The sequence below is a fragment of the Falco cherrug genome, chromosome 1 (assembly GCF_023634085.1).
Source record: "Falco cherrug isolate bFalChe1 chromosome 1, bFalChe1.pri, whole genome shotgun sequence".
Classification (NCBI taxonomy): Eukaryota; Metazoa; Chordata; class Aves; order Falconiformes; family Falconidae; genus Falco; species Falco cherrug.
The window spans coordinates 96886770-96899414 of record NC_073697.1 but is presented as its reverse complement, the minus strand read 5'-3'; the positions used below and the strand labels follow the sequence as shown (position 1 = coordinate 96899414).

Sequence of the window (12645 nt, the reverse complement as noted above, 5' to 3'; positions counted from 1 at the left end):
GCGTTTCTGCTTATGTGTTGGCACGTGGATTCCCATGCTCACTGCACATGAGCCTCGGACCCCTTCCCCAAGGTCTGGGCTAACGGCCGGTAAATACCTGCCCTCTAGTGCCTTCCTATTTATTAATTAAAGGAGAGCTCAAGTGCGGGTGCCCTTGTGTCCTCCTCCGGTTTGAGCAGACGCTGAGCCCTGGGTCGGTTGTTTCCTCTTAGCAGCGTGACCAGCCAGGGAGTGACCTCCCGGTGTACCTGGAGCCAGGAGCCAGAGCCTGGACAGACCGTTTGTTGCACATGCGTGTGAACCCCCTTTGTCTGAACCCGTCTTTTGCTTCTAGTTGCTGCCAAATGGTGGGGAACCAAAAGGATCGACTACGCTCTCTACTGTCCTGACGCTCTGACGGCTTTCCCAACAGTTGCTTTGCCGCACCTCTTCCATGCCAGCTACTGGGAGTCCACAGACGTCGTCTCCTTCCTGCTGAGACAGGTACGGTCACCCTCCCTGCCCTGGTCTCCCTTGGGCTGAAAAATATTTCAGGCTCTTTGGTCTTTTTCCACTGCACCTTCCATAACGCTCATCGATGCATCGAGATTAAAAAATACCCTTTGCCTCTGTCGATCTGTTTTCTTCCCCTTCTGTTTGTTCCTCACCTGCGGTGTTAGGGGAGCAGCACACCGGTGAAATTCAGGAACGTGCTGTCATACCTGGCTCCTTTGGGTCCAGGCTTTGTCCTCGGAGCACGTTGCAGATGGGTTCGCAGGGAGCCCAAGGCCGTTCCCTATCAGATCGCAGGGGCAGAAGTCAGGTCCACTTGTTTCTTCAAGTGAGCTGTTCTCTGTGTGAGTTCTCCAGCCTGAAACTAAAGGAAACTTCTTGATGTACAAACAAAAGTAGCCCCAAAATACAATAAAACTGAAGGAGGAGTTTTGTATGAATTTGACAGGAGTGGATAGGCAGAGTTTGGTTCTCTGTTTTGGCTTTCTAATTTATGGTGGTCTCCTCTAGGAACTCAGACCATGGGGATCTAGTCCTCATTCCTCCAGTACAAAGCAGTGCTGGGGCTAGGTAAATAGGGATTGCTGGTGTCTGGAGTCTGACACCTCAGATTCTATCAACCTACATGCGGCCTGAGATTTAAATCTACTGTTTAAAATGTGTTTTTCCTAAAAGAAGTATTTTTCCTTCTGTTGTTTGGGGATGAAGGGGAGTTATTTGCCTTACAAAGTATGAGCCCCCCAAGGAATGGTACTTAGAGCAGGATGGAATCAAAGAACAAAACTAAAAGCAACTCTGTGGATTGTGTTGCCCATCCCTGCACTTGGGTTTGCTTCGTGCCAGCTCAGCTGTTGAGCCGTCCCCGCTCCCTTCCAGCCTCCTCAGCTGCAGCTCTCGATAATTTACGATTCTGCTGGCAAACTTTCTTTCAGTGTTATCTTCCAAATAGTGTGGCAATCATGAACAACAGAGATGTCAGCGCTGGTGGCAGCTGAGCAGTAGCAGGAATCCGGTGACACCCTTGGTTGTTGGGCTGTACCCAGCCCAGCGAGCCACCTCCGTGCTTGCACGCACCTTGCTGCACCAGCTGCTGTCACAGCCCAGCCCCACATGGAACCACGGGCCAGGCAGCGAGCTGTAATCGTGCAGGAGTGGGAGCAGGCACGATGGTCTCATGCACAGAACGCGCCAGTTGCTCAGGATTCAGCCCACGCTGGGTCTGCAGCGCGCTGTGGTGCTGCTTGCCCTGCGGCTCCAAGCCTGTGGTAGCCTGGGTAGCCTAGCACCCCCCTTCCCCGTGCCTCTCCCTGCTCACCCTTGAGACCACGGTTTCTCTTGTCCTCCATCTTCTTGCTGTCCTTCCAGAGCACCGTGCCACTTCTTCCCCTAATAAGGACTTGTTTCTAATCGCCTTTGAAAGTCATCTCTGGACAAAATGTAAGAGTAAGCTGTTGAATAGTTTTAGCCTCCAAAGATTAAATCTTGTTAAAACAAGCCCAAATAGGACCTGAAATAGATTCCTGATTGAAACAATTTTCAGTAAAACTTGTTGTTTTGTTTATCTTGGATTTCCATGAGCTCCCTGCCAGCAAGCTCATCCTCCCTGGGGTCCTTTTTCCATTTCCCTGGGAGAAAACCAGCTCCAGCTCCGCAGAGTGAGCTGGCCCGTGTCAGACCACTACAGCCTAGGTCAGCTGGGGAGCCGTGACCACACAAAATATGCGCAAGACCTTGTAAAAGAGTCCACTTCTAAGAGGCTTCTGAGTTTTTTGCCGGGACGTGGTCACTAAGGACTCCTGCCCATTTCCGAGGTTTGTGTGCAGCATCACCTCCCAGGCTTAGAGCAGTCCTGGAGATGTCCCCTGGCTTTGGGGCGTTACTCTTCCTTTTCCCTTCTAGAGCTTAAGAGTGGTAGGATCTAACCCTCCTCTTTCCAGGTTCCTGCTTCTCCATCCTTGCCCATGTCAGGGAGACAAGCAGGAATTGCCCCCAAAGGCATCCCCTTGCCCCCTCCCTGATCCTCGCGCCGGTGTGGTGACATCCCACCGGCACAAAGTCCTGGAGCTCTGTCAGCCTCAGTGGGGAGGTCAGGAGGGACAGGCGCCCTGGGCGCTGCCTCGCACGTGGCCAAGCTGGACCCACGTGTGCCTCTGCCAAGGTCCCATCAGTGAGAGGAGCTAAAGCCATGAGACAAGAGTAGGCTGAAATGTTTAAATAGAAACAAGAGCTGAGCAGAAGGAACGGTGTGTCGGCACAACGCCGGTCCCACCAGCTGGGGCTGGATCTGGTACGGGAACGGCAGAAGACTCGTGGTCAGATGGGGAGACCGGTCCCTCGCAGACCCTGGGAAGGGAGTAAGGAATGTCTGGAGGAAGGGCAGATATCACGTGCAGAGCTCGTCTTGGTGTCTTAGAGTCAGTTTTGTACCTCCTGACAATACGTAACCTGTGTCCCAGCCAGGATGAAGTCAGCAATGAGCGCAGGCTTTGCTGGTTCAAAGGAGACCACTTGTCCTTGCAGGGATTTTTTTTTATTTTTTTTTTGTCTGGGCATTGGCGTGTCGAAATGGTGGTCAGGTGCAGTACCTCGGGGTGCGGGGCTTGGTTTGCAAGAGGAGCAAAGGAGGAGTTTGATGACTGTAGAACATGGTCCCTCCTTGTGGGGCAGCTCTGCTTGCTGGGCACATCCAGAGCCTGGTTTGCCAGCAACAGGGACAAACCCATTTGTGTTCTTCAGCTGCTAAGGGGAAGATTGCCTGTAAAACCTGCAAGCCACCACGCAAACGTGGGATCCACCATGGGGCCACCTCGGTCCCAACCCCTGCCTGGGGAGATGCAGAGCAGCGTGGGCAGGAGGAGGGGGGTCACTTCACAAGCAGCTGATGGTCCTGATGGGATCTGTCCTCCCACAGGTGATGAGGCACGAGAACTCAAGTGTTTTGGAGCTGGATGGGAAGGAGGTGTCTGTCTTCACCCCCTCCAAGCCCCGTGAGAAGTGGCTTCGCAAGAGGACACATGTGAAGCTGCGGGTGAGGGGGTTTGTGGGGCTGCCTGGGGGGCAGGAGGGGAGTGCAGAGGGGCTTCCATCTGGCTGCGAGGGCAGCGCTGAAGCAGCCAGCGTGGGCATGGCTGTGGCTGTACACAGCAGAGCCAGAGCATCCCGTTAGCTGGGGTAAGTTAGCGATCACACCCTGCCCATGTGGCTGTGACAGTGCCCCAAACGAGCTGGACCAGCACAATCTCCTCTTGGCCTTGAGTCCACGTAAAATACAGAAAGCGTTAGCTGTGGGTCAGAGAAAGAGCTGGAACATCTTTCAAAGGCCACTAATGCAAGTTCTCTGCTCAGTAAATGCCCTTTGCTCCCAGTAAATGTCTCAAATTCCCAAAAGAGGGCAATTTTCTGCTACAGCTGAAACAGTGTCAGCAAATTTCTCTGGCAGCTCTTTGTATTGCCTCATAAATCCAAAGCGTAAGAGTTAATAGCATCAGGATTGCACATCCAAACTGCCATCAAAATTGGCTCTTCAGCCACCTCCGCTCGGACCCACCCCATCGGTGAGGCACGGAGCCTCACCTCTGCCATGGGGCATGCTCTTCTCAAAGCTGAGAGCTGCTCCTGGTGGAGTCAGGGCCCTGAGAAACCCGTGTTCCAGTTTGTCCCATTATATTTGGCATTTCCCTGTAAGGCTGTCCAGCATGGCAAACTTTTTCTTCCCCCTCCTCCTCTGTTTTTTCTCCTCCCCCCCTTCCTTTTCCTTTTGACTTGTGCAGAACGTCACAGCCAACCACCGGATAAATGATACCATCGCTAACGAAGATGGGCCCCAGACCTTAACTGGGAGGTTCATGTACGGGCCATTGGATATGGTCACGCTCACAGGAGAGAAGGTACGCTGCCTGCTGTGGGGCAGCACACCCTGTGGGGAAAGGTGGGGGGCACAGGGGTGGAGGCGGTGCTGAGCGGTGCCACCTTGGTCCCTGGCAGGGTTTGCTACCCTGGCATCTTGGCCAGGTTCCCCTGCCCAGGCTTGTGTGGTGCCTCCTGCCAGCAACAGCGCTGCCCACGGAGGCCTTCACCACCGAGCCGGGTCCCTTCCCAGCATCCTGACGCCTGGAAGCTTCCCAGCTCCGATCCGTGAAGCGCCGAGGGTGGAGGCAGGACCCAAACCTGGTGCCATCCGAAGAGGCTTGAGTGGAAGACCCCCGCGCTTTGCCTGTTCTACGCATCTGTGTCTTTAATGCTGTTGCTGACCCAGCCTTGCTGTCTTCCCAGGTGGACATCCACATCATGACCCAGCCGCCGTCGGGAGAGTGGGTTTACTTTGACACAGAGATCAGCAACAGCAGCGGCAGGATTTCCTACGTCATCCCGGAGAACCGGCGCCTGGGCATTGGCGTGTACCCTGTCAAAATGGTGGTCAGGTGCGGTACCTCGGGGTGCGGGGCTTGGTTTGCAAGAGCAATGAAAGAGGAGTTTGACGACTGTAGATCATGGTCCCTCCTTGTGGGGCAGCTCTGCTTGCTGGGCACATCCAGAGCCTGGTTTGCCAGCAACAGGGACAAACCCATTTGTGTTCTTCAGCTGCTAAGGGGAAGATCTATGTTTTATTCTGGCTCCTGCATCACCAACAGGGTGGCAGTTGAGCTCCCGCTGCAGGAGCAAGGCTCTGCACCACAGATGTATGGCCTCACCATCATCTGCAAAACTGCACAACTGGGTGTATTTTAAAGACTGTAAACTTGTCCTTGAAGGACAAAACTTTTTACTTGTGATAAGTCACAGCGCAGGGGCTCCAGCTCAGCTCCAGCTGCTGGTGGTGAGCTCTGGAAGGGGGAGGAGGCGAGCATCTTCTCAGTGGTGAACCCAGCAATGCGTTTTTGCAGGGCTTTTTTGAGTCAATGACACCCTAGTGTCATTGACTCAAACACAGAGTGCTGTTTCCATCCCCACCTTAACAGAGAGGCCCTCATGCAATGACTATAATGGGATAAAGACATTCTTCTAACAGTTGTTTCTAAAAGCTCCTGTTAACACCGCTGAATTAACTGATATATTAATACGACAGAATCACACTGGAAGTGTTATAAAGCAAGCAGAATTCCAAGAAGACAGTAGTGATGATGTGTCACATCATACACGACAGTGCCCGTCACCACTGTAACTGAGGGGGCATCACTGCTGGAGCCCTCGGGCCAGATTTGGGTGCTGCTTTGGGCTTGTGGTGCACAGCAGGACTCGGTGATGCCTCCTGAATATCTCGATGCCTATAAGTACCTGCATCCCTTTCAGGGGCGACCACACGTACGCAGACAGCTACATCACAGTCCTGCCGAAGGGGACGGAGTTCGTGGTGTTCAGCATCGACGGCTCCTTTGCAGCCAGCGTATCGATCATGGGCAGCGACCCCAAAGTCCGCGCCGGAGCGGTCGACGTCGTAAGGTCAGCGGCCGGGGCTGGGGCCATCAGGTTGATTGACGCTGGTGTTGCTCTAGGTCTGCCATCCGTTGACATGTGGCTTTCCTTCCAGGCACTGGCAAGACCTCGGCTACCTCATTATCTATGTCACGGGCCGCCCCGACATGCAGAAGCAGAGGGTGGTGGCGTGGTTAGCACAGCACAACTTCCCCCATGGGATCGTCTCCTTCTGCGATGGGCTCGTTCACGACCCGCTGCGGCACAAGGCCAACTTCCTGAAATCCCTCATCACCGACGTAAGCCTGGCCCTGCTGAAATACAACCGTAGCACAGGTTTAAGTTGCTCCTTCTCCAGTTGCCCCTGTCAGCACCAGTCTCTTGGCAGGATGTGACCTGCAGTGGAAGATTAATCTCTTTATTTTCTTTTCATCCTTTTATTGCTCTACAAAAGTGTCTGCGCTGTTAAATTGTCATTTCTGCTCTGCACTGTTTCATCACCGGTCCTTCCAACACCAAGTGCCTCAGGAAGCAGATGCAGCAGTGCCTCTCCGCCCCACGTGTGCACTTTTTTCACCTCCATGGTGGCTTTCTGGTTGCCTGTGGCATCACCGGCAGGTCCAAGCAAGCCTGGAGCTGCTGTAGACATGGCCTTGCACCACACAGCCTTGATGGGAGGCTCCACAGAGCATCTTCCCAAGTGTTTGACCCTTAATGCCGCTCAGCCCAGAGCCTCAGAGGAGCTCCAAATAAACCAAGGTTTTCTCTGTCAGCTGCCAATGTCCCAAGCGCTTGTGCCCTGCCTTGAGTAGCAGGACAAAGCCGTCATGAACTCTCCTGGGCTCTGGTTTTGGCCGGAGCAGCTGGCCTTTACTTGCGGCCGGCTCCCCCTTGTCCTCCAGAAGGACAAGTCTGTCACGAGGGTCAGAGATTTTCTTGTAAGAAAGATGGGGACAGACGACTTTGGTAGGGCCTGTAGTGATAGTACAAGGGGTAATAGTTTTAAAACAGAAGAGCATAGATTTAGATTAGATACAGGCAAGAAGTTCTTCACTGCGAGGGTGGTGGGACACTGGCACAGGCTGCCCAGCGCAGCTGTGGGTGCCCCATCCCCGGCAGTGCCCAAGGCCAGGCTGGACAGGGCTGAGAGCAACCTGGGCTGGTGCGGGGTGTCGCTGCCTGTGGCAGGGGGGTGCAACTAGATGGTCTTTAAGGTCCCTTCCAACCCAAACCATTCTGTGATTCTGTGATTTCCTTTCCATTTCCCTGGCCTGCCTGTGGCTCCAGGGCCAAAGCCGGCTGGTCTGTGGTGGCACCGCTGCCCATGCCTTCCCTGCCGCCCTTGCTGCACCCTGCTAAGGGAGGGGTGGGCCAGGAGCTGCTCTCTGCCTGCGCTGGAGGCAGACGCATCCCTGCAAAGCAGCACATGTGGCTGCCTGTCCCCTCTCCCTCTGCCCAGCAGAGTTCAGCGGCAGGGTTGTGTGTGGCAGCATGGCTGGCAGAGTGATCACTGCACCGGGGGCCTGCAAACTGCTCCTCTCCCCCAGCGACACGGAGACAGTGGAGTGTGCGGCGTCCCTGCCCGCCCCGCCCGCCCGCCCCACCCCCCCACCCCCCCCCCCGCAGACCTCAAGGAAAGGCTGTGGATCGGCAAGCAGAGATCTGCTTTTGTATTGCTGTTACTCCTCTTGGTCTGGCCTGTAAACATCCCTGGCTTTGTTAATTAGCGCTGTGCACAGCGGTGTGTTATCCAGCTGGGAACTTACATAAGTTATTGACATGAGATTCCCACATATGCTCTTTAAAAAAAAAAAAAAAAACACAAAGCCGTGCCTGTTGAAGCAGCACGGGACGCCCATATGTTCTGATGGCACATTGCTTTGTCTCCCTGCAGCTCCACATGAGGATCCATGCGGCATATGGATCTACCAAGGACATTTCTGTGTACAGCTCCATCAGCCTCCCGCCCACACACATCTACATCGTTGGCCGACCCACCAAGAAGCTGCAGAACCAGTGTCAGGTAGGACCCAGCTTGTCTGAGCCTGGGAGGCGCTGCCGGGGGCTTCCCATGGGAGGGCGGTGGGAATTTGGTCATCTTGAGGCTGGTGACTGAGCTGGTGTTTGCCAAGAGGGCAGGAATGGTGCTGCGTAGCAGGACCACATCTGGCTGAGCAAGCCTGTGTCTGTCTTGGGCATCACCCCGGAGAACCTGGCATGGCAAACACGTTCAGCTGACGGTGGCTATCAGGGAAATGTGTCCCATCCTCCTAACTCCTGCCCTGCTCCCTCTTGTCTTGCAGTTCATCACGGAGGGGTACGCAGCCCACCTGGCCCAGCTGGAGTACAACCACCGCTCGCGCCCGGCCAAGAACACCACGCGCATGGCGCTGCGGAAGGGCAGCTTCGGGCTGCCCAGCCAGACCGAGTTCCTGCGCAAGAGGAATCACCTGCTGCGGACCATCTCCTCCCAGCCTTCGGCTACCAGCGGCGGCGCTTGCCACCGCCCCGAGCGCACCCAAAGCCAGTCCGACAGCGACAAGGAGAGGGACAGGGAACGAAACCAAAGAAGCATGAGCATCGCCACAGGGTGCTGGGGTCGGAGCGCCGCATCCCGGCTAGAGTCTGGCCTCTTGGGGCAGAAGTAGCCAGGCCAGAGCCAGCGACTGTCAGCTACAGCCACTGGAGGAGAAGACAAAAGGAAAGAGGGACAAGGCCAGCGTGACGGGCTGGAAGGGCAAATATGGTGCTACTCTAATAACATCATGGTATTCTGGGAAGAGATGGGATGCTTCCCACGCAGAACGTGCAGGCCTTGCAGCGGGAGCGTCAGGTTTGTGCAGCAGGAGCCCAAGGAACAGCTGGAAATCAGGGCGGGGGGGGGGGGGGGGCGGGGGGGAAGTCTCCAGGTGAAGGTCGCGCTCTCTCCTGCCTCCTTCTCTTATCCAGGTTTAGTGACTGTAAATACGTGCCTCCTCGCCTTGTTAGCCATCGCCGAGTGCTGTCCTCAGAGCTGCAGGAACAGGGGATGAGGCTGGGGGAACTTGTTCTTGGTTGTCCCAGGAGTCAGACTGAGGTGCTGTGCCGCTGCCGGCACGGGGCGGGTGTGGGGCTCGGTGAGCATGCACAGGCAGCCCCAGGCGAGGGATTCACTGTGGGCTGTGCCAGGCAGAGCAACCGGGAGCTTTACCTGTACAAAGAGCTTCAAGTTCAGCCTCTTGCTGGAGGAGTACGTGCAGTGGCCAAGCGTAAAGATGTATCGATGCTGTTGGGAGAGGCAGAACGTCGGCAGATTCACGCCTGAGAAAGTGGGGTCGTTACTGTTATTACTGTTATTTTTTAAAGAGACCTTTTAGAAGCCCATGGAATTTAATGCATTGTCTGATTAAAAGAGGAATACAAGCTATTTGTTTCAGCTGTTACAAACCTCAGACACTTAATTTGCTGTTCAAGTCTCCAAATATCCTCGCTATATATTCTTTCCAAAAGTAACCACCGTATATTTGGAAGCAGCTGAAGGCACTCAGCAGCTAGATCGCATTGCAGTTCTCATCCAAATGCAGGGTCTGACTCTCTCAATACCCACCTCTGAGACGTTTTCTTCTTCCCAGGTTCTCTCCAAGTTCAGTAGCAGCTTTCATGGGAACTAGACTCGCTTCTTTTACCTGTAGTTACTGAACTGTAAAACCTCATTGTTTTTTGCACTGATGATTTTTAGAATGGAAACCTGTTACCATCTCATGTAGCTACACCTAACTGTTTGTAGTGCATGACAATGAAATATTGCTAAGCCAGGGTGTGTGTGTATATATATATACATATATGCATATACATATGCACACACACGTATATATATGTATATGTATATATTTAAAAAAAAAAAATTCTGCGCAGAAGTTTTTCCAGCAGTAAGGAGACTGTAAGGAAGTGTGCCAACAATGTCAGGCAACCTTAAGAAAAGGCCATATCTTAATTTTCCTGGTGTGTTTCTCAGTGGATGTGCCTGGGCGGATGGTTTGTGCACTGCTGGAGCCAGCCAGGGCTGGGTGCGTGGCAGAGGGGGGCTGCGGGCACACAGGGCTGGCCCCCCGGGGACACGGGGACACGCGTGGTGCACGGGACAGGAACGGGAGCGCCTCGCTCTGCAGCAGCGGAGGGGAGCAGTGCCTAGAGCGAGGGCTGGCCAGAAAGCCCCTTAGTGCTGGCCCTGCCGGGGCAGGTTCCCCCCTGGCACACACCTCCCCGAGCAGAGGGGGGTCCCCCCGGCGCAGCTGGAGTGCCCGTTTCCAGACTCCCGTTGGCCTCTTCACGTGGAGATTTTATAGTCCTACCGAGCTCCCCCAGTGCGTGTAACCCTGCTTCCCCCCCTACCCCTTCCTGTCTTTGTATCACTTTCTACTTACGAGGATCTTATTTATAACAAAAGAATTTTTTAGACTGGCTGCTTCATTTTATTACCTTTCAATACGAAGTGCAGGACGGCCGCACTGAGATACACAGCACTGTGAACGCTGCTCTGCTCACGGGCTCTGGGCCACGGTAGGCAAATCCAACTCCTCAGACACCCAAGGGAACTCTCCCGTGTTCCTGGCGCTGGAGGGTGGACGCGGAGGCAGAGGAGGGACAGTGCTGCCAGCAGCCCAGCCGGTGGCACACTCAAACCCCGCTGCCCACCCGCCGCCCAGTGCAGCCCCCACGTTGTGCAGCCCGACTGCAAAACGTTCCACTGCTTCTCTTTGATAATTCTTCAATTACAGAATGTATCCGATGACTTTTGTTACCAAAAACTGACTTCCCTTTCTGCCGACTCACCTGAGCTCTCTGAATGTACATCCAGAGCTTACTGGGTTTAAAAACAATGTGAATTGTCCCAGCTTTTTTGCTAGTCGAATGTCGTATCAAACAGATGCCATCCGAGTAGGAAGCCAAGCCACAATCCATCCTGTGAAGTCACCAAACCACATCACAAAATAATTTCTACAAATTTGGATATGGCCTTTGCAAAATTCAACTTCCCTCCAAGTCCACCACCGAGGCATGATCTGTACATTTTCCGATGCTGACGAGATGTTCACATTTTCTTATGTGTAGATAGTGTAAAACAGAGGCGAATGTAAATGTTCAACATAAGAAGTGGATATAAGAATTGAAAGTTATTTATTTATGTAGAGGAGAAAAAAATGTCTGGAGGGACTGGAACCTTCAGGGTTTATTAATATTTTAAAATGTAGCTTTTCATTTCAGGCATTATGTACAAAGCAATTATTTTATGGACCAAGTTTGATGTAACTGTCAATGAATGCAGAAGTGCAATATTCTACTCACCTCTCCATCACTTCATGTTTTAAACAGCTACTAACCGGTTAGACTGACAATCATAGCGCCTCCGTCCTCATCCTTTGTTGAGCTTCTTGACACTTGCCCGAGCCCTTTCCCTGGCCCCCCCATCTGTTGCCATTCTACGGATCCAACGCGGAGAAGCAATTGTAGTGCAGGACCGTTATTGCTGCAATAATACTAGAGGAGGTGGGTGTAGGTACCAGGAAATATGCCAGTAAGTTTTTCTCCACCGATTCAGTCCATCGTAGTCTCCATCAACCTGTCCTCAGCCGCCCCCATCTGGCACTCATCTCTCCGAAGCAAAGATCAACGTGCTACTCACTCAAAGAACAATAGCAATAGTTTTAACTCTGTGTTTATAATCTGTTTGTTCCGAGCTGTTCTGGAGAGCAATGCATGTGACCCAATGCCTTTCCACCTCTATGGAAGAGGATCCGTTTGGATGCAGTGAGGGAAAGATGAATGTATATTCCATCCTTACTAAAGGGGCACTGTCAGGTTAAAGACCTCATTTACCTTTGTTACTAATAACACGTTTGCTTTGAAACGCAGGAATAGGAAGTTTCTTGTCCTCCTCCCTGTCGCCGTTATCGGGGCAGCCATCGGCGTGGCCGCACTGCTTCTGCTGCAGCCCACGTCCCGCTCTCGCACACTAGCACAGTGCAGCCCGCGCTGCGCAGGCTGCCTCAGTAGTTAATTTTTTTTTTTTTAAAACTGTTTCCATGGGAATCAAACTCTGCTGTGGAGCTCAGATTTTTTATAAAAAGCAGCTTTTTCTATTACTGCGCTACCAGACCAGACTTTCTACCTGACGCTGTCCCTTTAAAGTCTTTTAAAAAATAAAAAGAGGAGCCCGTGCATTCCCTCCGAGTTGTTTTCCTGGGTTTGCTAGATCACTCAGTCAGATGAGGCGAAATTCTAATACCAAAAAACGTTTACAGTGTCCGATACGCGAGCCGAGAGCAGTCACTAGCCACAGGGTGACTGGCCAGCTCCTGCGCCGCCCAGCAGCCACCACGCTTGCTGCAGCAGCCCCTTCTTCAGGTATCGCCACTGTTTGCTGCATTTCCTATTAGTTCTAGAAGCCTTACAGCCCCCTCCCCCTCCTCAGCACCCTCTGCCTGTTGATACCCTCAACTGTCGATTTTATATTCCAACAATATTTTATTTATAAAAAATTGCTTTAGGGGTAAGAGAGGTGTGGGGGGAACCAGCGGAGGCCGGGACGCCCCTGTGTGTACAGTACCGTGCCGATGACTTGCTTGTGTGTGACAAACCTTCTGTACAACTTCCTTCTCCTCCTTGCTGTTAGTGCATCGTTCCAATGCCTGGGTGTGCTTTGTGTACAGTATCATTGTGAGTTACACAGATTAAAGAAATGGGAAGGCTCTTCTCTGGCTG

General features: G+C 53.1%; 1 protein-coding gene across 13 annotated transcripts in view; it reads left to right on the top strand.

The window, feature by feature from the left end:
- The window catches only part of PITPNM2 (phosphatidylinositol transfer protein membrane associated 2), a 141411-nt gene extending 128774 nt beyond the window's left edge, over nt 1–12637 (top strand). For 12 of the 13 annotated variants that reach the window (XM_055710282.1, XM_055710297.1, XM_055710294.1 and 9 more), the window contains 8 exons: nt 335–483; nt 3404–3520; nt 4263–4379; nt 4765–4913; nt 5782–5931; nt 6020–6203; nt 7799–7927; nt 8208–12637. In XM_055710282.1, the coding sequence (XP_055566257.1) occupies nt 335–483; nt 3404–3520; nt 4263–4379; nt 4765–4913; nt 5782–5931; nt 6020–6203; nt 7799–7927; nt 8208–8552 (1340 nt within the window). In that variant the 3' untranslated portion in view covers nt 8553–12637. Of the gene's footprint in view, nt 1–334; nt 484–3403; nt 3521–4262; nt 4380–4764; nt 4914–5781; nt 5932–6019; nt 6241–6358; nt 7487–7798; nt 7928–8207 lie in introns of those variants that run through there. The other variant, XM_055710314.1, reaches the window with a different exon arrangement.
- The last annotated feature ends 8 nt before the right edge of the window (nt 12638–12645 follow it).